We start from the raw sequence: 22,877 nt of genomic DNA, 5'->3' as shown, positions 1-22,877 counted from the left end.
TTTTAGATACTTCCTCACTTTGGTGTAAGTCGCACCAATGGATACATTGAAGTGGGCCACCACAATGAGTGGGTCCACACCTACCCAAAGATCCTATTGATAGAAAGCAGCATCTTTCTACCAATTAGAGACGTGCATTTTGGCGGGGCTCTGACAGCCAGCCGCTGTCAACCCCTTTCACAGATGATAAACAGTTTTAGCAGATTTAGGAGGAAGATCAATTCACAAACAACACAGTTCTCATTTTACCTTAACTACTTGGAGTCTTATTTGATTTATATTATACTTGTGTACTCAAGTATAATTAACTCAAGTAATTACTAAGTACTTATGCTTCCTCATACACGTAGCTCAACGTGTAAGCTAAAGTAGTGAGACAAGTTAGACCCACTACACAACAAGTCCATGTGCATGCGCTACTTGTCGAAGAAAGGATGCACCGGTCCAGCCTCGGGTCTATGCTTTGATCCAAACAGGGCCCACTTGAAACCACTCGCTCTCCCAGCTGACGTGAAGGAATTCATAGACAAGAATTTCCTTGGTTTGGCCCCAGCATTCCAGGACGTGTGACACCAAAACGCAGGGACAGCGCAGGATAACCTGGAAATTCAGACAACTCGCAGCCATCAGCAGGATGGAAGAGCAACTTCAGATCAATATTCAGATTTCACTCAGAAACAGCGTGCTGCTCACTCAAGTTTTCATCAAACTCAGATTGGGGTAGGTCGAGCAATGTCGGCCGCCCGGGAACTTCAATACCGAGAATTCGCAGCCAGTCACATGGTGGAATTGCCGCCTCAGCATTTTTGCCAAGTCAGTCATTTCAGTGTGGAGCGTATCATGGCCGACTCTGGGCTTGCACGACGCTCAGTTCTCTCGCCGGCCCAATTCGTACGGATATATCGTAACCAGAACTCAGACGATCCAAGGCCCAACAAGGACCTATTCGAGCTCCCACAGCCAGCCAATCCAGACCACCGAGCAGTGGTCGAGCGGTGGAACCCCGTTGTTCGCGAAGGCGTCCGGCCTCTGTGGAATAACAACAAGCCCCACACACAGATCACGCGACCGACCAATCACAACTCCATGAAGAACCACATCGTCAAAGGCCAACATGACGGTCGCTATCTGGTGGTCAAAGCCGACCTGCTGGATGTCTAGGCTATTATCTTCATCAGCCCGATAGGATCAGTGGGCAACTCGGGGTCGGCAACTCGGGTGATGAACGACTACTCCTTTCCAGATGGAGCCTCGGTGAATGAGTTCACTGATCGCTCGAATTTTCCCATGACCACGTACAACCCCCCACGCGATATCTCCCAACGCATATTCGAGCTCCGAACGAAATTCACTAATCAACCTATCCTGATGATGCTAGGTGATGTATCGGGTGCTTTCCGTCACATCCCCATTCACGAGGACCATATGGTAAAGCGTCAATCAAGAAAGATTCCCGAAGGGGACGACGCACATCAATCGCCGGCCCGGACCAGGACAGATCTAGATCTAGGAAAGAAGCTGAAGGAAGAAGACGAGTAAGGACACGCGATCCGGCTCAGTGACGCCCGGGTGTCAAGAGGATGAAGGAATCCGATCGGGTGTGGTCACTATCGATCAGAACGAGTAGAAGCCACCGGATCTGGAGCCAAACCCAGTCGGCGGGTGTAGAGCCGGAGGGGCGCACGCGTGAGCGCGGGAAATGGCAGGATCGGCGGAGTGGGACTGTGACAGGACAGGATCGACGGCCGATCGGGACGGATTACCGATCGGGCATACGGATCGAGGCCGATCGTCGATCGGCATACTGATTTGGGGAAGATCACCGATCGGCATACAGGTTGGGAAAGTTTCGCGATCGGCATACAGATTCGGGCCGATCGCCGAAGGATGGGAAGCATCAGAAGGCACAGCCAGGGCAAGGATCCGGTTAGCGTCTAGTTGTAGGAGCAGAGTAGGGATGGTAGACTGTAGAGTGACACAGGCTAAACATAAATCAGTGCTGAATTTGCATCCAAGGGCACAAGTCTTCACATCTCGGGGAATCGCATTGGCCCCGACCAAGTTACAAGAAGAAGGTAGTTGATCTAGCAGTTTGGGTTAAGTCTGGAGTAATACATTGGCCCGCTTTCCCTGCTCTAGTGATCTACTGTTTGTGTGCAAGCCCTCGATCGACATGAGTTATTTGCTTGGCCGGCGATCGTTTCACATCTCAACCGAACTCGATCCCGCTATAGGAAGCGGCAATCAACTCAAGGAAAGGAAGAAGGAAAAGAGCGCCTACGAGAAGGCAACAACAGGCCCCGGGTCAACTCCAGGCCACTCGATCGAGATACACAACCAGGCGCAGAGCGAAGATTTCCGCGCTGCTCCACCCCATTTCCCCGCGTCACGCCAAGACAATCGATCTTCACCAAGTGCTGCATCTTCGGAGCCCCGAGAGAGCAGATCCAGCCCACCGACGAGTACACAAGGTGAGACCAAGTTCAGCCCATCACGGATCGTTGGGGGACCCCCTCCGTTAGTCGGTGTCTGGGCATTGGTGGGAAACCCGATCTTGCCTTAACCAGATTTTGGCAGATCCCGCTACTCCACAACCATGTCCACATGTTCACCTTCCGGTTCGAGAATTATATCGTTGTTGACCTTTCTTGCGGTTTTGGGTGGTGTGGACCGCCAACGTTTTACTCGCTCGCGGGTACTCTTATCAACAATATCTACGAAACGCAGAAGCCACATGCGGTACTCTCTCCTCTCGATGATAGTGAATTCACAGGAAACGTGTGGTGCGATGATCACACGTGCATGGAGGTGATCACGGGAACACGATGCCTCGAAGCAAACTGGGCACTACGCAAGGCAATGTCGACGGTGCTCGGGCCGAAAGCTTTGAATGAAGCCAAATTTACTACCTGGGCATATCGTACTAAGGCCCTAGATCCGTTGTGGGATACGAACTTTGGTACGGTGTCGATGCCCGAAGCCAAACTTACACAGGCACGTACACGTGCTCTCAGCATTCTCAATACTATGAACTGCACCCTGTCAGTCCTCAACCAGTTGCTGGGCAATCTTCGTTACGTGTTTACCTGCTTCCCGGCAGCAAGGGCATTCTATCAAAACATTCGAGCTTTCGCAACCGAATTTAAGACACCGCATATTCGCCGTCTGATTCCTCCGGATGTGAAGGGATTTACGTTCGTTCTCGCTAGTGCTTACACTACACTCAAAATTCAACTCCGTTCCCGTCGAACACTTTGCCAGGCTCGAACCCACGTTTGGATGGACGCATCTGAGATAGGTTTCTGTGTTTTAGAGCCTCAACTGAAACAATTCATACGCATGCAATTCAACGATGCAGAGCGAGAAACATTCGCAACGAGAAAACAAGAAAACTCTATCAACGTGCGGGAATTAATGAGTGCGACCCTGGCGGTATTGCATTGGGGTCCAGTATGGACGGCAACTGGTCGAGAGCGGACCCACGTCTGCATGTGGATTGACAATACGAGTGCCGTGGCGTGGCTGTCCAAACGATCGAGTCGCTATCCAACCGCTCGATTGTTTAATCGACTGATTTCAGTGTTGAGTTCCAATATGGGCTGACGTTATCGGCGCACACATCGCGGGAAACCAAAACACAATGGCCGACGCGGGGTCCCGAGCGTGGGGTCCAAATCACTCATTGTATTCTGTCTGGGCTAGCTTATCCGACGCATGGACACAGGTTCCAATAGTTCCGCCGTTCAGCAATCTCTCGATGCATTGGGCAACGTTATCCGAGGACACGCTGCTGCGGAATCAATCTCCGGAAAATATAACACTTATTGACGGCAATGATGTGAATTTTACCACCAGCTAGGATGGTCGCCGTGGATCTCGTGCCCTTGAAGATCGGCAAACAACAAACTAGGATGCTTCGCGGTCTACTGCTGGAAGTATGGGTGGAACCGGAAGAAACACGGTAACACATTCGGCACGATCAAACTCAAGTTGGCTAGCATCAGGTGGTTTCACCGTCGATACCTGGGAAACGACTTGACTGCCTCACCTGACTTCAACATGTTGCTGCAAGGAATTAAGCGACTCTCACCCCCCCCCCCCCCGTTCACAAGCTCCAGCCAATTACTCCAGCTTCTCTGCGTCTTCTGTACCGCCCTCTCGACTAACAGCAGCTCCATCAACAACTCCTGTGGGGTAGCATTCTAATTGGCTTTTTCTTCTTGCTCCGGAGGTCGGAGTATCTGCAGATCGGGCGTCGCCAGCATTTTTACTGCCTCAAGCACCAAAATGTTTTCTTCTCCGGCGCCCAAGGAAGGCCAACGAGTGAAATCAGCGCCACATCAGTCACGATCGGCCTGGAGGGCGCGAAGAACAACCAGTTTGGGCGAGGTGCATGGCGCTCAATGCACGCGTCGGGAGACCCAATCATCTGTCCAGTCAGCGCCCTCAAGGAAATCACCGCGTACAGCTCACAATAGCCCCTATCTCTGCGGCAATCTCAAAGCTACAACGGTGGCCAAGGCGTTCAAATCAACCGCGCGGGGTATAGGAATTCCAGCGGCAAATTACTCGACACATTCCGTGCGCATCGGAGGTGTTACTGCATTGCTGAGCGGTCAGGCCAGTAACACGGCCATCAAATTACTTGTCGGTGGCTCTCCAACTGCTTCGAGCAGTACCAGACACAAGCCACCAGCTCGACAATCACATTATTGCGGCAAATGGTGGTTGCCCCGGCACACAGTAACCACGCGTAAGGGCCCTCGAGCACATTTCAATGGGGGGGGGGCCGCTCACCACGCCCTTACTCGCAGGTCGACGGCGAATGAACCACATAGCCCCAAACGACTGAACAGTGTCCGTGGAAATGCAGCGGCTTCTCTTCCAGAGTTCATCAACCGCGGATGATTTGTTGACAAAGGTGTGGCTGAAATCACGAACAAGTCCAGAGGAAGTTTCAACATCTTGCGTTGTCAGCAGTCTTCATTAGCGGATAACACAGCGTTCGTTCAGTGGGCCCGATATTCCGAGCAGTACAAAGCCACGATGGATGGTTCGTATTCCGACTCGGATGCGTTGAATGTCTTATTGAAGGGGAGGTCACCACTTGATTGGCGACAGCTTTGCAATCGCTCAAAGGCATTTCGGACCTGAAGAAATTCGCGGAGAACATGCAGACGCGCCTGTTTCAGAAATGGATCCAATCTGCATCGGGGAAGCCGGAGGATATCGCAAACTCCATGGTGGTTATGAACACTATCGTGGAGTTACCGAACAGTAAGCCCGAGTAAGACATGTTGAGAGATTATGCATTGTATTTTGCTGCAACTAGAGTGCACGGTCGACCGTGACTCAAGTGAAAAGGCTTTTCGCCAGGAACAAGCCTATAGCTGCGCTAAAGCCGCTGCGACAGCGCCGTAACCCCTTCGCTTGAGAGAACACACATCGATGAAGACATAATATGCGCTTTATTAGCGCTGAAGTACCCCATCGATTAGTTTTGGCCAAGCTCGTACCAGATCAAATGAAGTTGAAGCAATTGTTTCCATATTGTAGTCGACTTCTTCGTCACAAGAAATATTTAAGCGACTATTCTTGGGATATCCAGTCTACAGTATACACGCGCGTTCTCAACCTAAGAATTCTGCTCACCTTGTCTGATGGTTCACGTAACGCAGCGCCAGTAGCGTCGAGAACCGCAGAGCAGCGATCCACAATACCAGCACTCCGCAATTTTGCCAAATCTCGCTGTGTTTGACCAAGAAATTCGCCTCCATGTACTCCTTGAGCGTCATCCCGTCGGGTAGACTTGGTGGCGTTCCCGTCATTCGCTGACACCCGCGCTCACTGCCGTCTCCGTCACTAGGACAGTCGCCAAAGACAATCGCAGTGAGACTGGCGAACGCGTACTTGTGTGGTGTGAGATCGTGCAGCCACTTGTAGCCCCGCGGGATCGACACGGCGGGAGGGTTGAACCCCGTGAACAGGATGCAGATCGTGTTGATGAGCACCATGAAGACTGACGCCACCTCCATACTTGGCAGCAAGTAGACGAGGAACTGGCCGAAGTACGCCATCAGCAGTACGATCAAGGACAGGTTGAACCAATAAGTGAAGAACGCGGCAACCCCCGTAAACCCGACCATCGGGTAGAATATCGCCATGAACAGCAGCGTCGTCCCAAAGCAGTACGGGATCTCGACCAGCGTCGAGCCCACGAAGTACCAGAATGCATTATACGTCTCGGAAGCTCGTTCACGGTAGAATGATGTCCGCTCCTTTGAGGTGATAGGGAGCACCCCGTTGAAGCTGATGAACGTGATGTTGACGGCGCCCATGTAGACCATTCCCAGGCCCGAGTTCACCCCTTGGTACGACTTGTACTCGGATCCAATGTACGTAATTCCGAGGGCAATAGCTAACACCAACGAAATCACGACACGGGTCAAATTGTAGGATGGCGTCCTCCAGTACAGATCGAACCAGCGCTTCGTCAAGAACACCGCCTGCACCCAATTACTCGCGGCGCGCTTGCGCTTGAACTCCAAAGGAGGCAACGAAGGTGAAGGCCGTGTGACACCCTCCCGGTCCAAGGTCGATTCGAGCTGGCGGTACTGTTCGCTCGACTTGAACAGTGACACGAAATCCGTCTTCGACCCGTTTTCGTTGCCTACACCCGCGCCGATAACATCCAGCATCCACGTGACACGCCCGTGGCTTGCAGAGGGGCTTATCTGGTCCGCGAGGCCTTGCTTGAGAGGGACTTGCGGGGAACGAGGTAAAAGTGAGAATGAATTAGCTTATCCTCGTGCTGCTAGAACCAGCTTCATCTAGTCATTACCTAGCATCATTCGTGGGGTTCCCTCACGTAGTCCGTGGGTTGCCATTCCTCAGTGGATGGCTTAGTGGGTGGCCAGTGTATGGCAACCATCCACTATTAGTCGTGTCATACTCCCCCCATGAACTGTTGTAGCTAGCACGGGAAAATTCGGCGGATGCTGACTTGCTGCTGCGTGGAACCCTTGTCCACGGTGACGGTCCCGTTCTCATGAACATGGCGGATTGGATAGGGGCCGTCGGTGACGCGTTTCGTCTTCGACCGGAACTGTTTTGGCACTCGGATCATGACTTGATCACCCGGCTTGTAGAAGTGGGCGAGGCGCTTGTCGTTCTCGCGGTCATTGGCTGCAAGAATGGCGTCGAAGCGGCGTTTAGACATGTAGCTCCAGTTGGCTTCGTACAACTTGCGTGAGATCATGTCTTGCCCGAAAATTAGTTGTCCAGGTGACGCGTTTAGGATGCTATGGTAGCTCGCCCTGATTGCAAAAGCGGCGTAGTGGATGACCTTCTTCCAGTCTGCACCTTCGTGGCAACGAATCACGTTCAGGATTTCGAGATGCACCCGCTCGCATATCGCGTTGGCTTGTGGGTTTTTGGTCGTGATCGGCTTTGCTTTGATTCCGTAGCTTCGGAGCAATTCTTGAAATTCTTCACCCGTGAACTCAGACCCTTTATCGTGAACAACTTGAAGGGGCCGTGGGTAGCGGCAAAGCCACTCACGATCGAAGCTTTCGGCTGATGTGAGGGACTCCTTGTCCGGTTGAACGCCCACTTCGAGCCATCGAGTAGCTTGGTCGATAATGGTGATCCCATAGAAGCCTTCGTAGGGACCTATGAGGTCGACGTGCACGATGTCGAAGGGGTTGACGGTTTTCATGGTGCGGGGTGGTAACAAACCGTAGTCCTGTTTTCCGCCGTGCACTTTGGCTCGCTTGCACGTGATGCACTTCTTGATGTACTTGGTGATCGTGGTCTCCATACTGGGCCAGTAGAGTGTGTGCCGCATGGTTTTAAACTGTCGCTCGCTGGCAGGGTGCCCGAGGTTCTGGTGGTACCATCCGATCATGTCGTCGCGCAGCGAGTCCGGGACGATTACTCGCTTTTGGTATGCAACGAGTGTGCAGCCCAAGAGGGGCATGAGCTGGTAGTCCGGGTTGTTGGTGCCCGCGAGGCACGCGGACTTGATCTTCTGGATCATTTCGTCGGCTTCTTGTTGCTGGCGGATGACCGGGCCGTGCATTACGCACTCGTACTGCGTGCTTGCTGCATTAATTTCGTCTTGTACTGGAGGGTTCTCAGTCGTATCGAACCGCATGCGAGAGAACGCGTCAGCTCCAACGTTCTTCTCGCCCTTGATGTAGCGCATGGTCAGGTGGTACTCCGAGAGCAAAAGCTTCCACCGCTTGACTCGTAGGCTCGTTTCGGTCGGGTAGATTAGATTCTTGTGGTCGGTGTGCACCACTACAGGAAAACCGAGGAGCATAGTGCGATACTCACGAAGGAGTTCGACAATCGAAAGAAGTTCCAGCTCCATGGTCGTGTAATTTAGTTGATGCTTGTTCAGGCTGCGGGAGTAGCATGCCAAAATCTTGGCTCCTTGCATAATGAGTCCGCTGAGTTGGGTTCCGCTGGCATCTGCGTACAGGTCGAACGGTTTCGTGAAATCGGGGAAAGATAATAGCACAGCTTCAGCAAAGGCCCGCTGGATGGCCCGGAAGGCTTCCGTATCACAGCTTCAGCAAAGGCCCGCTGGATGGCCCGGAAGGCTTCCGTATAGGTAGCCATGTGAAGGGCACTTTGGTGCTCGTGAAGCGATGCAGCGGCTTGCAAAGCGTGGTCTTGTTCGGCACCATGTCACGGTAGTAGTTGATCATGCCAAGGAAGCGTCTGAGCTCCTTGCGGTTGCGGGGAACGGCGATTTTCTGGATTGCCTGAATCTTTTTGGCTTGGGGGCGGATGCCTTCCGCTGAGAGCGTGTAGCCTAAATATTCAACGTCCTTGCGGAGAACGCGGCACTTCCCGCCGTTCAACGAGACTCCATACTTCTCCAAGCGCTTGAAAACGATGCGCAGGTGCTCGAGGTGCTCTTCCTCGTTCTGCGAGAACACGAGGATGTCGTCCAGGTACACCACCACAAAATTCAAGTCGCCAAGGATTCGCTCCATGCTGGCTTGGTATTCGTCGGGGGCCGTGCAAATGCCCATCGGTAGCCTTTTGTACCTAAATTTTCCAAATGGTAGGCAGAATGCGGTCAGGTGGCGAGAAGTTTTTGCTAGTCGTCGAGCATAGTACCCAAGGTTGGCGTCGAACGTCGAGAGGCACTTCGCCGAGGCAAGACGCATCAGGATCTCCCTGATTCTGGGCACGTAGTACGGGCTCCGCCGCAAATATTTGTTCAGCCATCGAAAGTCGACGAGTAGGCACAAACTACCGTCTGGCTTGCTCAGGAAAAACGCCGGGGATGCCATCTCCGAGTCGTAAATTTGCTCGAGTACGTCGTCGTTAATGAGCTGTTGAATCTTGTCCTTGGCTTTTTGTTCTTGACTGCGTGCAATTGGGTACGGTTTTGCATGTGCAGGCTTAAAGTCTGGGGCGAGCGCTAGCTCGTAGTCGTCAAATTTCATGCGCCCCAAGTGACCGTCGTACAGTGTCTGGTACGCGGTGAGTAATGCCAAGTAGTTGGCGGCCAACTTTCCTTGCAGGTGCTCCGGAAGGAGTTCTTCGGGCTTGACGGCGTTGTCGGCCGCTTCTTTCGCCTCTTCTGGGAACTCAAGGTCGTCCTGCTTGTCGGTGTCTGGCTTGGTCGTGCTGCGCCCCGTGTTGAGGCTGAGGAAACAGTCCTCCCATTGCACGACACGGTCTTTGAAGTTCAGGATTAGCCCTAGCTCGTTCATAATGTCACGGCCGATGATCATTGCGTCACTGCTGTCATCGATAACTTCAAATCGATGTGTGATGATCGTATCTGCCTTGAGCTGTGGGAATAGGAACTGTGCGACTGTAGTCCCGTTACTGTTGACTTTGCCGCTCATTGTGTTGAACACAGTTGGGGATGCTGGGATAAGTTTTCGTCCCAATTGGACATTGGCATCGAGGGTTGTTTTGTTGATGACGCTCTTCGAGGCGCCACTGTCGAGGAGGGCTTGGAACGACTCTCTGCTTCGGCGTAGCTTCACCGCGATGCGGAGTGGTGCGCCTTGCGAATTCTTCACCTCCTTGTCGACCAGATCCACGAACTTCATCTCGTCGTCGCTGGACTCCTCTGAGTCTGACTCGGCGTCCAAGTTCTTGTAGATGCGCGGGTACTGTTTGGTTTTGTTGTGCTTTGGCGGGTGCGGAGCTTCCGTGCGCTTGTGCTCGTCCGCTTCCTTCTTCTTGACGGTGTAACACTCGCTAGTGTTGTGCGAGGATGTTTTGTGGAAGGAGCACCACTTTTCTTCCTTCCTGCTGCTGCCTGCTTGCCCTGGCTTCTTTTTATCGCTCTTGTACCGGTTCTTCAGCGGTACCTCACGGGCTTGGTGCTTCTCCTTGCGGTAATCCTTGCGTGGATCCTTGAAGCTCTTACTCTTGTCGCGGGTTGCCAGTTGTCGCTCCGCTTTCTCGATGCGCGTGAAGTAAAGGACTAGATCGTTGAGTCGATCATATACAGCGCCAGATGCAGCTAATTTTTCTTGCCAGGCGCGCGGCATACCGCGCTTGAAATACCTGCACTGCCGCACCTCGGGTATCACCTCCGCGTCTTGGGGTAATTCTGCAAACATGCGGATGTTCTCTCTCATGCGCTGGGAGAACTTGTGCACCGACTCGTCGCGGCGCTTCGTCATTGTCCATAGCTCATTGTCGAGGTCCTCGCTGAAGTCGTGCGGGACCGACAGGAATCCCACGTCCGTGAAGAACTCCTCGAACGTCTTGTTCCCTGCGACCGCATCCTGGGCGGCGCTTTCGACGTCTGCCTCGAGGTCACCTTCGATGAGGGCAACCAGGTTGTGTGCCTTCTGCTCGTCTGTCCATTGTTTCTTGCGAGCGAGGCTCCGGAACTTGCCACTCCATTTCAGCCAGTCGCGTGCGCTGCCACCGCCAAACTTCTTGATCTTTAACTGCGCTGTTTCCGCTGGAGTTTCGGCGGTTGCTGGTGTGATCACTAGCGTGTAGGTCACGTATTCGTCCTTCTTGCGACGATCCATGCTTGATGGTGCTTTGGTTTCTTGTTTGATTCTCTTGTTTCCGATTCAGATATCAGATTTGATATATCAAAATGACACGCCCGTGGCTTGCAGAGGGGCTTATCTGGTCCGCGAGGCCTTGCTTGAGAGGGACTTGCGGGGAACGAGGTAAAAGTGAGAATGAATTAGCTTATCCTCGTGCTGCTAGAACCAGCTTCATCTAGTCATCCTAGCATCATTCGTGGGGTTCCCTCACGTAGTCCGTGGGTTGCCATTCCTCAGTGGATGGCTTAGTGGGTGGCCAGTGTATGGCAACCATCCACTCTTAGTCGTGTCACACGTCGCCGGGTTATAGTCCTTCTCGAGTTTCGCCACGCCGTCAATCGACTCGAAGTACTTGATCAGGTTCACCGCCTTCTCACCCAGATCTCCGAAGAACACCATCTCACCACCGCGCTTCAGCAGCAAGAGACTGTCGAACACTTCGAACACCATCGCCGACGGCTGGTGGATCGTGCACACGATGGTGCGACCCGTGTCCGCCACCTTACGCACGCCGTCCATGATGAGCTTGGCCGATCGAGCGTCGAGACCACTCGTCGGCTCATCCAGGAACAATACGCTGGGTTGCGCCGCCAGCTCCACTCCGATCGTCAGGCGCTTCATCTGCTCCGTGGAGCTGCCGCGGATGATCTGGTCGGCGATCGGGTGCAAGTCCAGCAGCTCCAGGCACTCGTTAACGGAGTCGTACTTCTTTGTTTTTGTTTTTTTTGTTGAGGTACATTGATGTCACTTAACGTCTTGGCTAACGACATCTATGACCTAGTCGGAGCTCGTCTCTAACCAAACTCCCTACTGCGATGCCCTGAGTTGGTACACTCAGTGCCGCCCCCAGCCATTGAGGTGTGGAGGCCCCGAACCCCGAAGAGTTCTCATCACTATTGCGCTCCAGCCAGTTACCTACGTAACTAGCAGCAAAGGAGTGAATATCCTTCCAAAGCGAGGTGGAGCCGATGACTCGATTGGGTGTGCATTGCATACTACGTCGTGTGTCCATCGCTAAGTTGGCTAGCGCATCGGCCATTTTGTTGTAAGAGCGTAAATGGTGCTGCCAAGTAAGCACCGCAAGTTGATCCGCAACCGTTCGACTTCGCCAGTACAGCGGGATAAGATGTTTAGCCTTCGGAGGTCGTCGCTTCTGCTGTTGATGTAAAATTAGCGTGCTATCCCCTACCACGTGAAGTGGCACCCACTTGTATCTGTAACAGGCGTGCAATCCTGTTAGCAACCCCATGTTCTCCGCAACGTTGTTCGTCGTCGACGTTGCCGCGTAAGACATGCTGGCAACCCAGCAGATTTCAAAATCACTCCACCCTTCACCGACCCGGACCACCGCTGCTCCGCTGCCACCAGGTCCGGGATTACCACGGGAACCTCCATCGAAAAAGAGCAGATACTTGGAGTGCCCTTAGTCGTACTTCTTGCTGTCAGGGATATCAGCACCTTGGCGTAGGAACGCACTAAATGTCAACGCCTCACGGAATGTAGACGCGTCCGAGTGGATGTCCATCTGCTCGCAGTACCCCGTAGCGCGCCGGATAGCAAGATCGGTGGCCGGGTGTCCATTGAGCATGATGTTGCCACGGATTTCACCTCCAGTCTTGCGTCCTGCAATGACGTCCATGAGCGTGGTCTTGCCTGCTCCGGAGGACCCCATGAGTGCGGTGATAGTGCCGGGTAGCGCGAAGCCGCTGACGCCCTTGAGCAGGTCGATGGTGGCTTTGGGGTGCGTTGGGTCTGGCACTGAGTACCACAAGTCCCGGAATGCCAGTGTGACAGGTACGAAATTCTTGTCGGGTGATCTAGTGACGGGGATCGATACGTCACGGGTCATACTCTTGTTCGACGCTGCTGCTGTAGGGGTAGCCAACAAATTGTAGCTGACGTCTGATGCCGACATTTCAGTGCTTGCGCTCGTGTTGATCAGTTTGAGATTCACATTTACAGTGTCTTCGGTGCGCCAGAACTCGAGCACGGCCCAAGAGATCACCATGAAGAATATGTAGAGTGCCACGAGGTAGACGACCCCCATGTACAACCAAACTCGTCCTGTGGGCACGTCAAATGTGTTCAACGAGTACTCACTCATCGTCATGCCGTACGTCTTACAGTAGTCGATATCCCCGTAGACGCATACGTTGAATTTGGAATCAGTGTACTGGTTGACAGCAGCAGCGCGAATACCCCAGGCTTGGGGGCTGAACCAGTACATCCAGATCAAGTAGTCCGGAATCTGCCCCTTGGTGACCACGAAGCCGCAGAAGAGCGTGAAAAAGAAGAGCGAGAACATGGTGATCGGCCCTGCCACGTTCATATCCGGCGACACCACGGCTAAGAAGAAGAACCAAGCCGCAAACATCATGCTCGTCAGAAACACCACCAGCTCGAAGAAAACGAAGCCCCCGGCCGTAGCAACGAATCCACACATCCAGTAGATGATAGAACCGAAGACGAGAGTTTCGATCACCGCCAGCGGTATCTGGCTCACAGACGTCGCGAGAACGAAGGACGAAGTGCGGAAGAAATTGGCCCCGCGCTGCTTGTTGAAGACATCACGAATCGCCATGAATGTCGGCACCTGCGCCGACTGGCCCAGCGTCACAAAGTTGATTGCAACGTAGATGATGCCGATGACAACCTGAGCGTCAGTCTCGTCAAACTGGTAAAACGTGCTGGCATTCAGCAGACCCAGCACCACAGACATCAAGAATCGGCTCTTCAGCAACGCCGTATTGCGCAAAGTGACTGTCATTTGACGCCGTATCAACGTGAGCGTGCCGTCCCAGAAGTTTTGGTGGAACTCGGGTCGAACCTCCATGAACTTGGAGGTGTCAGACAGTAGTGACCGATCCAGCGGCGTGTTCAAAACAGCCGCCATGTCGTCTCGGACAGATGAGTTCTCAAACGCGTGGGCGAACCCGCGCGCACTTGCGGGGCATGCCCCCACTTCGTACTGCCGCTGCTTGTTCGTGCCCAGATCCAGCAGGAAATCGGCCACGTCGCGGGTGGCAGGACAGCGGAAGCCCAAACGCTCGAAGTACCCCAGCGCCTCCGACCGAGGACCATGGTACATCACGTATCCGTCGTTGAGCAGAATCACGTCGTCAAACTGAGCGAACACCTCCGGGGACGGCTGCAGCAGCGATATGACCACCGTTTTGCGCAACGCCTTGGCCAGGCTGCGCTGCGTCGAGATGATGTCGAACGTCGCGGCGCTGTCGAGGCCCGTACTGATCTCGTCCATGAGCAGCACGAACTTGTTACCGAACGCCATCTCGCCGGTCGTCACGCGCTTGCGCTCGCCGCCCGACACGCCGCGCAGCATGGCATCGCCCAGGATGGTGTTCTGACAGGCTTCTAAACCGAGTTGCCGGATCACCACGTCCGGGTAGTGCTGGTACGTGGCTCGGAGTACGTCGAGCGCCTGTTGGTTCTGCTCGGGCGTGCCGCGCGAGAACAACTTCTCCTCGTGCTTGGACAGCTTGCCGCCCGTGCACGTGTTGGCGAACTCGAGCGTCTCCTTGACGGTGAGCGTCGGCAAGTGCTTGTCGTGCTGGTCCACGAAGGACACGAACTGCGGTAGTCGCGCGCGCAGCTCGCCTTGCGCAATGCCGTTGTACGTCACCTCACCGTCCACGCGCAGCGCGCGCTTGTCGGTGGACAGTCTGCCGCCCAGCATCTTGAGGAGTGAGGACTTGCCGGAGCCGGGCTGGCCCAGCACGAGCGTCATGGTCCCGGGCTCCAACACGCCGCTCACGTTGCGGAGGATGTCTTTCGTCACGATGTGCTTCTTGGCGTTCATGCGGATGGCCGCCATCTTGACGGTGTTGGTGAGCGTGGGCAGCTCGGTCTTGAGGTTGGTCTCGTCCTTGACGACGACGTCGGCGGAGATGGAGACGTTGTGGAACCGCACCTCCATTTGCGGGAGCGGTTGTCCGAGCGCGGCCTGCATGCGCGTGGAAATGAGCTCGTGCAGAGCGGGTGGGCCTTGGGCCATGAGAGCTTCCCCACTGTCGTGCCCGACGGATGGGTGTGCATTGTCAAAGAAATTGCATGTACTAATGGTTGCCATTGCAAGTTGTGGCGGTGAAGCGTGTTGAAGTTACACTGTGCAAGTTGGTAAGTGAACTGCGTATCGAGTCAACGTGCTCAACACACCTGGTTTTGGCACGGGGTACTGCATAAACAATTGGCATTGTAATCGTCCGCACACGTGAGGGACGAAGCTGCGCAAGGTCAGCCCGTCAGAGTGCATTCCTTGCTTGCCGAGCTCCCGTCCGGCCTGGCCTGTACGTGGTCGGTCTGCTTGCTGTGTTCATGTACGGTCTGTTCGTAGGAAGAATCGGAAGAGTGTAACTTCTGAAAATTGTTAATGAATTAGAAGTTCTATTATATTTCCACTTTAGAACTAAATTTAGATAATATATGATTATTCTATTTTCTAGAATTGTGGTATTTTCTGTTTTGTTGATGGGTGAGCCGCCATCAACCGTTGCTCAGTTGTCTCATTATGTTGGCTCGATACGTGTTGGTTGAATTTGTTGCGGTTTAGTCGGTACAACCCGAAGGCGATACGTGTTGGTAGTCTCGTCACTACACATAGAGCTGTTGGGTCCGTCGACCAAGTCTGGTGCTTATGGCACTTACGGTCGGAACAGCTAAGCTCTCACGTTCAGAGCTGTATCCTTCCAAAGTACATTTGGGGGATGCTATTTCCTACACATGCCTAATAGACGAGCAGTCAATGTGTTCGTCTACCGGATTTGTTCGACCTTGGTGCCTCATTGAAAACAGCCAGTTACCTTCGTCCAGGGACATTGGGCACATGGTAAGGGTGCTTGTGAAAGTATTTTTTTATGACTAAGCGAAGTCCACTGTGTAGTACATGTGTCGCATCAGTGTTGTCTTGCCGACTGGTGTGGTTCAGTGTGGATAGCTCACGTCATCCCGACGTCTGAAGTATAGGTGGGACCTTTGGTCCCTACAGGGCAGGAATTCAAGTTGATATACTTGGTTGGTACTACACTTGGGTCCCTTCAAGTTGTGGGCTACAACACTAGATGGAACAAATGGGCGCTCGAGGTCATCACTCCCTCGATAGGTTTAGTATCACAACTGTAGCTTGACGTGCATTTTTGATGTCGAGCGGTGGTGCCTACATCTACCATTCAAGTAGATTATCAACAATGATCGCTACATAATCCTCGACGTTAGTGCCGCGAAAGTGATTATGAGCACAATTGTGCTGTGTCCCCAAGTGCATCATCTTCCGAGTGGGCAATTACAAGCACAAAAATGCACCTCGCCACCCCGCAGACGCCATTTCCCAATTTCTTCACATCCGCTTACTCGGAGACTGCGTTAAGCATGGGTCCTTTGATCCCCAAGAACGACGATAAGGGCCTGGCCAAAGTCCCACCCATCGGGCACGACAGTGGGGAAGCTCTCATGGCCCAAGGCCCACTCGCTCTGCACGAGCACATATTCACGCGCATGCAGGCCGCGCTCGGACAACCGCTCCCGCAAATGGAGGTGCGGTTCCACAACGTCTCCATCTCCGCCGACGTCGTCGTCAAGGACGAGACCAACCTCAAGACCGAGCTGCCCACACTCACCAACACCGTCAAGATGGCGGCCATCCGCATGAACGCCAAGAAGCACATCGTGACGAAAGACATCCTCCGCAACGTGAGCGGCGTGCTGAAGCCCGGCACCATGACGCTCGTGCTGGGCCAGCCCGGCTCCGGCAAGTCCTCACTGCTCAAGATGCTGGGCGGCAGACTGTCCACCGACAAGCGCGCGCTGCGCGTGGACGGTGAGGTGACGTACAACGGCATTGCGCAAGGCGTGCTGCGCGCGCGACTGCCGCAGTTCGTGTCCTTCGTGGACCAGCACGACAAGCACTTGCCGACGCTCACCGTCAAGGAGACGCTCGAGTTCGCCAACACGTGCACGGGCGGCAAGCTGTCCAAGCACGAGGAGAAGTTGTTCTCGCGCGGCACGCCCGAGCAGAACCAACAGGCGCTCGACGTACTCCGAGCCACGTACCAGCACTACCCGGACGTGGTGATCCGGCAACTCGGTTTAGAAGCCTGTCAGAACACCATCCTGGGCGATGCCATGCTGCGCGGCGTGTCGGGCGGCGAGCGCAAGCGCGTGACGACCGGCGAGATGGCGTTCGGTAACAAGTTCGTGCTGCTCATGGACGAGATCAGTACGGGCCTCGACAGCGCCGCGACGTTCGACATCATCTCGACGCAGCGCAGCCTGGCCAAGGCGTTGCGCAAAACGGTGGTCATATCGCTGCTGCAGCCGTCCCCGGAGGTGTTCGCTCTGTTTGACGACGTGATTCTGCTCAACGACGGGTACGTGATGTACCATGGTCCTCGGTCGGAGGCGCTGAGGTACTTCGAGCGTTTGGGCTTCCGCTGTCCTGCCACCCGCGACGTGGCCGATTTCCTGTTGGATCTGGGCACGAACAAGCAGCGGCAGTACGAAGTGGGGGCATGCCCCGCAAGTGCGCACGGGTTCGCCCACGCGTTTGAGACCTCATCTGTTCGAGACGACATGGCGGCTGCTTTGAACACGCCGCTGGATCGGTCACTACTGTCTGACACCTCCAAGTTCATGGAGGTTCGACCCGAGTTCCACCAAAACTTCTGGGACGGCACGCTCACGTTGATACGGCGTCAAATGACAGTCACTTTGCGCAATACGGCGTTGCTGAAGAGCCGGTTCTTGATGTCTGTGGTGCTGGGTCTGCTGAATGCCAGTACGTTTTACCAGTTTGATGAGACTGACGCTCAGGTTGTCATCGGCATCATCTACGTTGCAATCAACTTTGTGACGTTGGGCCAGTCGGCGCAGGTGCCGACATTCATGGCGATTCGTGACGTCTTCAACAAGCAGCGCGGGGCCAATTTTTTCCGCACTTCGTCTTTTGTTCTCGCGACGTCTGTCAGCCAGATACCGCTGGCGGTGATCGAAACTCTCGTCTTCGGTTCTATCATCTACTGGATGTGTGGATTCGTTGCTACGGCCGGGGGCTTCGTTTTCTTCGAGCTGGTGGTGTTTCTGACGAGCATGATGTTTGCGGCTTGGTTCTTCTTCTTAGCCGTGGTGTCGCCGGATATGAACGTGGCAGGGCCGATCACCATGTTCTCGCTCTTCTTTTTCACGCTCTTCTGCGGCTTCGTGGTCACCAAGGGGCAGATTCCGGACTACTTGATCTGGATGTACTGGTTCAGCCCCCAAGCCTGGGGTATTCGCGCTGCTGCTGTCAACCAGTACACTGATTCCAAATTCAACGTATGCGTCTACGGGGATATCGACTACTGTAAGACGTACGGCATGACGATGAGTGAGTACTCGTTGAACACATTTGACGTGCCCACAGGACGAGTTTGGTTGTACATGGGGGTCGTCTACCTCGTGGCACTCTACATATTCTTCATGGTGATCTCTTGGGCCGTGCTCGAGTTCTGGCGCACCGAAGACACTGTAAATGTGAATCTCAAACTGATCAACACGAGCGCAAGCACTGAAATGTCGGCATCAGACGTCAGCTACAATTTGTTGGCTACCCCTACAGCAGCAGCGTCGAACAAGAGTATGACCCGTGACGTATCGATCCCCGTCACTAGATCACCCGACAAGAATTTCGTACCTGTCACACTGGCATTCCGGGACTTGTGGTACTCAGTGCCAGACCCAACGCACCCCAAAGCCACCATCGACCTGCTCAAGGGCGTCAGCGGCTTCGCGCTGCCCGGCACTATCACCGCACTCATGGGGTCCTCCGGAGCAGGCAAGACCACGCTCATGGACGTCATTGCAGGACGCAAGACTGGAGGTGAAATCCGTGGCAACATCATGCTCAATGGACACCCGGCCACCGATCTTGCTATCCGGCGCGCTACGGGGTACTGCGAGCAGATGGACATCCACTCGGACGCGTCTACATTCCGTGAGGCGTTGACATTTAGTGCGTTCCTACGCCAAGGTGCTGATATCCCTGACAGCCAGAAGTACGACTCCGTTAACGAGTGCCTGGAGCTGCTGGACTTGCACCCGATCGCCGACCAGATCATCCGCGGCAGCTCCACGGAGCAGATGAAGCGCCTGACGATCGGAGTGGAGCTGGCGGCGCAGCCCAGCGTATTGTTCCTGGATGAGCCGACGAGTGGTCTCGACGCTCGATCGGCCAAGCTCATCATGGACGGCGTGCGTAAGGTGGCGGACACGGGTCGCACCATCGTGTGCACGATCCACCAGCCGTCGGCGATGGTGTTCGAAGTGTTCGACAGTCTCTTGCTGCTGAAGCGCGGTGGTGAGATGGTGTTCTTTGGGGATCTGGGTGAGAAGGCGGTGAACCTGATCAAGTACTTCGAGTCGATTGACGGTGTGGGGAAACTCGAGAGGGACTATAACCCGGCGACGTGGATGCTGGATGTTATCGGCGCGGGTGTAGGCAACGAAAATGGGTCGAAGACGGATTTCGTATCGCTATTCAAGTCGAGCGAACAGTACCGCCAGCTCGAATCGAACTTGGACCGGGAGGGTGTCACACGGCCTTCACCTTCGTTGCCTCCTTTGGAGTTCAAGCGCAAGCGCGCCGCGAGTAATTGGGTGCAGGCGGTGTTCTTGACGAAGCGCTGGTTCGATCTGTACTGGCGGACGCCATCCTACAATCTGACCCGTGTCGTGATTTCGTTGGTGTTAGCTATTGCCCTCGGAATTACGTACATTGGATCCGAGTACAAGTCGTACCAAGGGGTGAACTCGGGTCTGGGAATGGTCTACATGGGCGCCGTCAACATCACGTTCATCAGCTTCAACGGGGTGCTCCCTATCACCTCAAAGGAGCGGACATCATTCTACCGTGAACGAGCTTCTGAGACGTATAATGCATTCTGGTACTTCGTGGGCTCGACGCTGGTCGAGATCCCGTACTGCTTTGGGACGACGCTGCTGTTCATGGCGATATTCTACCCGATGGTCGGGTTTACGGGGGTTGCCGCGTTCTTCACTTATTGGTTCAACCTGTCCTTGATCGTACTGCTGATGGCGTACTTCGGCCAGTTCCTCGTCTACTTGCTGCCAAGTATGGAGGTGGCGTCAGTCTTCATGGTGCTCATCAACACGATCTGCATCCTGTTCACGGGGTTCAACCCTCCCGCCGTGTCGATCCCGCGGGGCTACAAGTGGCTGCACGATCTCACACCACACAAGTACGCGTTCGCCAGTCTCACTGCGATTGTCTTTGGCGACTGTCCTAGTGACGGAGACGGCAGTGAGCGCGGGTGTCAGCGAATGACGGGAACGCCACCAAGTCTACCCGACGGGATGACGCTCAAGGAGTACATGGAGGCGAATTTCTTGGTCAAACACAGCGAGATTTGGCAAAATTGCGGAGTGCTGGTATTGTGGATCGCTGCTCTGCGGTTCTCGACGCTACTGGCGCTGCGTTACGTGAACCATCAGACAAGGTGAGCAGAATTCTTAGGTTGAGAACGCGCGTGTATACTGTAGACTGGATATCCCAAGAATAGTCGCTTAAATATTTCTTGTGACGAAGAAGTCGACTACAATATGGAAACAATTGCTTCAACTTCATTTGATCTGGTACGAGCTTGGCCAAAACTAATCGATGGGGTACTTCAGCGCTAATAAAGCGCATATTATGTCTTCATCGATGTGTGTTCTCTCAAGCGAAGGGGTTACGGCGCTGTCGCAGCGGCTTTCAGCGCAGCGGCTTTCAGCGCAGCTATAGGTTTGTTCCTGGCGAAAAACGTTTTCACTCGGTTCACGGTCGACCCTCCACTCTTAGTTGCAGCAAAATACAAGGCATAATCTTTCAGCATGCCGTACTCGGGCTTACTCTTTGGTAACGCCACGATAGTGTTCATAACCACCATGGAGTTTGCGATATCCTCCGGCTTCCCCGACGCAGATTGGATCCATTTCTGAAATAGACGCGTCTGCATGTTTTCCGCGAATTTCTTCAGGTCCGAAATGCCTTTGAGCGATTGCAAAGCTGTCGCCAATCTAGTGGTGGACCTCCCCTTCAGTAAGACATTCAACGCATCCGAGTCGGAATACGATCCACCCATCTTAGCTTTGTACTGCTCGGAATATCGGACCCACTTAACGAACGCTGGGTTGTTCACTAATGAAGACTGCTGAAAACGCAAGATTTTGAAAACTTCTTCAGGACTTGTTCGTGATTTCAACCACACATTGGTCAACAAATCATCCGCGGCTGACGAACTCTGGAAGAGAAGCCTCTGCATTGTATCAGCAGAATTTTTCCAGCCCGAGACTAGTCTGAGCGAGTGAAATAATATCACCAGGCTTTCGTCCGAATTCGTCTTCTTGAGCAATTAAAAAGGTCGGCGTCAGTGAATCTGGTCTCTCCATTCTTCACTCTGTACATTTTCACGTAGTTCAGCCACCGAAGAAGCTTCTGGTTGTCATCGAACTTCACTTGAGCTTTTCCAAGACGCAAGAATTTGAAGATCGTCGCCGGGGTCGCTTGAGATGTTAGCCACAACTTGTCAACCAGGTCCCGAATCGAAGTTCCAACTTTTGTTGCCGGCTCTGCGATCATTGATAGCCCCGAAATTCCTGCGCGCGCTTCGGCATCTCCATCAACTTTGTCAATCGATCGTAAAAGTCTACTAGAGTGTCCCGGGTTCTTCGCTTCAGCTTTCGGGGAAATCAGTCCTGATGCACAACTCCATTCAGCGAGGAAGACGACAAAGGCCATCAAAAAAACCCAGTGCTCACGCATGGCTGGTCGACTTGTCTACCGGAGGGCGAGATGTGAAGTGAGGTTGAACTGAACGAGGAGCGGCACATCATTTTTTTTTCGATCCTCCATCATCAGGTATGGTGCTCTACCCCACCGGGTGGCCCATCACCATGTATACAGCGCGCCGAAGCAAAACGTTGAACCTAGTTTTGTGATCACCGCTTGGTCACCAACTTGGTGAACTCCACGAATCTCGATACTCCTTAGTTTGGCACATGATATCGCACTCGATGGATGCACTTTCTTGTGAGTCAATTTACATTATCTTCGTAATTACTTCGAAGTATTTGGTAGTGAATTCAGGCTAACTCGCCACTGATAGCGTGAAGAACGAATTCAAGTTTTCTTTGACAATAGCACAATTATCATATGCAGACAAAACGCATGATCAGACCGCAAATCACGCTATGACAGCTATGTAGCAACACAGTGAATGTACAGTACACTGTGTTGCTACATAATGTGAGCATGCTGACAGCCCTGTGAAACATGCGGCAGCTCTTTTACAAGCTCTTGCATCGTGGAGCGCCAATCATTGGATGCTAGACGGGAAGTTATTCAGCAGTGATGGCGTGGTTTTCCGTTTTATTTAAAGTGCACATTGCATGAGATCACGCTATCACAGATCACAGCAAAATCTAAGTACCAGAACGTTCCAGTACCTGGTACGCTCGCTGCCGTCGGGGACTTCATGTTTTGTATTAATAACAAGCTTTGAACACAGCAATCAATATATGTACCTTTCAGATATATTAGACGTAGAATATCAGTTTGGAGAGGGTACTACATTCCATACAACTTGGACACAAATGTTAATCCCTTTGAACAAAGTAGTGGCACTGTTCAAAAAGCTTAGTACTATACTACATGTATTGTGTCTTAATGTTATTTTGCTTACTCTTTCGTAGGACTTGGGCTGTAAGTTAATCTGTATTTGGAGGTCCCTAAATCGTAGAGGATAGGAAACTCAACTCTCGGACGAGTTCGATCATCGTTCCTAC

General features: G+C 53.4%; 6 protein-coding genes across 6 annotated transcripts; 1 reads left to right on the top strand and 5 right to left on the bottom strand.

The window, feature by feature from the left end:
• Positions 1-5,648: 5,648 nt before the first annotated feature.
• Positions 5,649-6,851, bottom strand: IUM83_15665 (Pleiotropic drug resistance protein ABC superfamily; the record flags this gene model as incomplete). Its single annotated transcript, XM_067940499.1, has 2 exons — positions 5,649-6,763; positions 6,842-6,851. 2 exons carry the CDS (start codon positions 6,849-6,851, stop codon positions 5,649-5,651), a joined length of 1,125 nt encoding a protein of 374 aa, XP_067790602.1.
• A 122-nt stretch (positions 6,852-6,973) lies between these two features.
• IUM83_15664 (Pol Polyprotein) lies at positions 6,974-8,374 on the bottom strand (the record flags this gene model as incomplete). Its single annotated transcript, XM_067940498.1, has 1 exon — positions 6,974-8,374. The coding sequence occupies one exon, from the start codon at positions 8,372-8,374 to the stop codon at positions 6,974-6,976; it is 1,401 nt and encodes a 466-aa protein (XP_067790578.1).
• A 193-nt stretch (positions 8,375-8,567) lies between these two features.
• IUM83_15663 (Pol Polyprotein) lies at positions 8,568-11,024 on the bottom strand (the record flags this gene model as incomplete). The annotated part of the gene is made up of 1 exon (XM_067940497.1): positions 8,568-11,024. One exon carries the CDS (start codon positions 11,022-11,024, stop codon positions 8,568-8,570), a length of 2,457 nt encoding a protein of 818 aa, XP_067790612.1.
• A 231-nt stretch (positions 11,025-11,255) lies between these two features.
• IUM83_15662 (pleiotropic drug resistance protein ABC superfamily) lies at positions 11,256-11,732 on the bottom strand (the record flags this gene model as incomplete). Its single annotated transcript, XM_067940496.1, has 1 exon — positions 11,256-11,732. One exon carries the CDS (start codon positions 11,730-11,732, stop codon positions 11,256-11,258), a length of 477 nt encoding a protein of 158 aa, XP_067790604.1.
• A 739-nt stretch (positions 11,733-12,471) lies between these two features.
• Positions 12,472-15,060, bottom strand: IUM83_15661 (atp-binding cassette superfamily; the record flags this gene model as incomplete). Its single annotated transcript, XM_067940495.1, has 1 exon — positions 12,472-15,060. One exon carries the CDS (start codon positions 15,058-15,060, stop codon positions 12,472-12,474), a length of 2,589 nt encoding a protein of 862 aa, XP_067790574.1.
• Positions 15,061-16,430: 1,370 nt separating this feature from the next.
• IUM83_15660 (Pleiotropic drug resistance protein ABC Superfamily) lies at positions 16,431-20,555 on the top strand (the record flags this gene model as incomplete). The annotated part of the gene is made up of 1 exon (XM_067940494.1): positions 16,431-20,555. One exon carries the CDS (start codon positions 16,431-16,433, stop codon positions 20,553-20,555), a length of 4,125 nt encoding a protein of 1,374 aa, XP_067790603.1.
• Positions 20,556-22,877: the final 2,322 nt, after the last annotated feature.

Source organism: Phytophthora cinnamomi (genome assembly GCF_018691715.1).
Source record: "Phytophthora cinnamomi strain GKB4 chromosome Unknown Contig45, whole genome shotgun sequence".
NCBI classification, from domain to species: domain Eukaryota; phylum Oomycota; class Peronosporomycetes; order Peronosporales; family Peronosporaceae; genus Phytophthora; species Phytophthora cinnamomi.
This window is presented reverse-complemented; position numbering and strand designations above follow the sequence as displayed.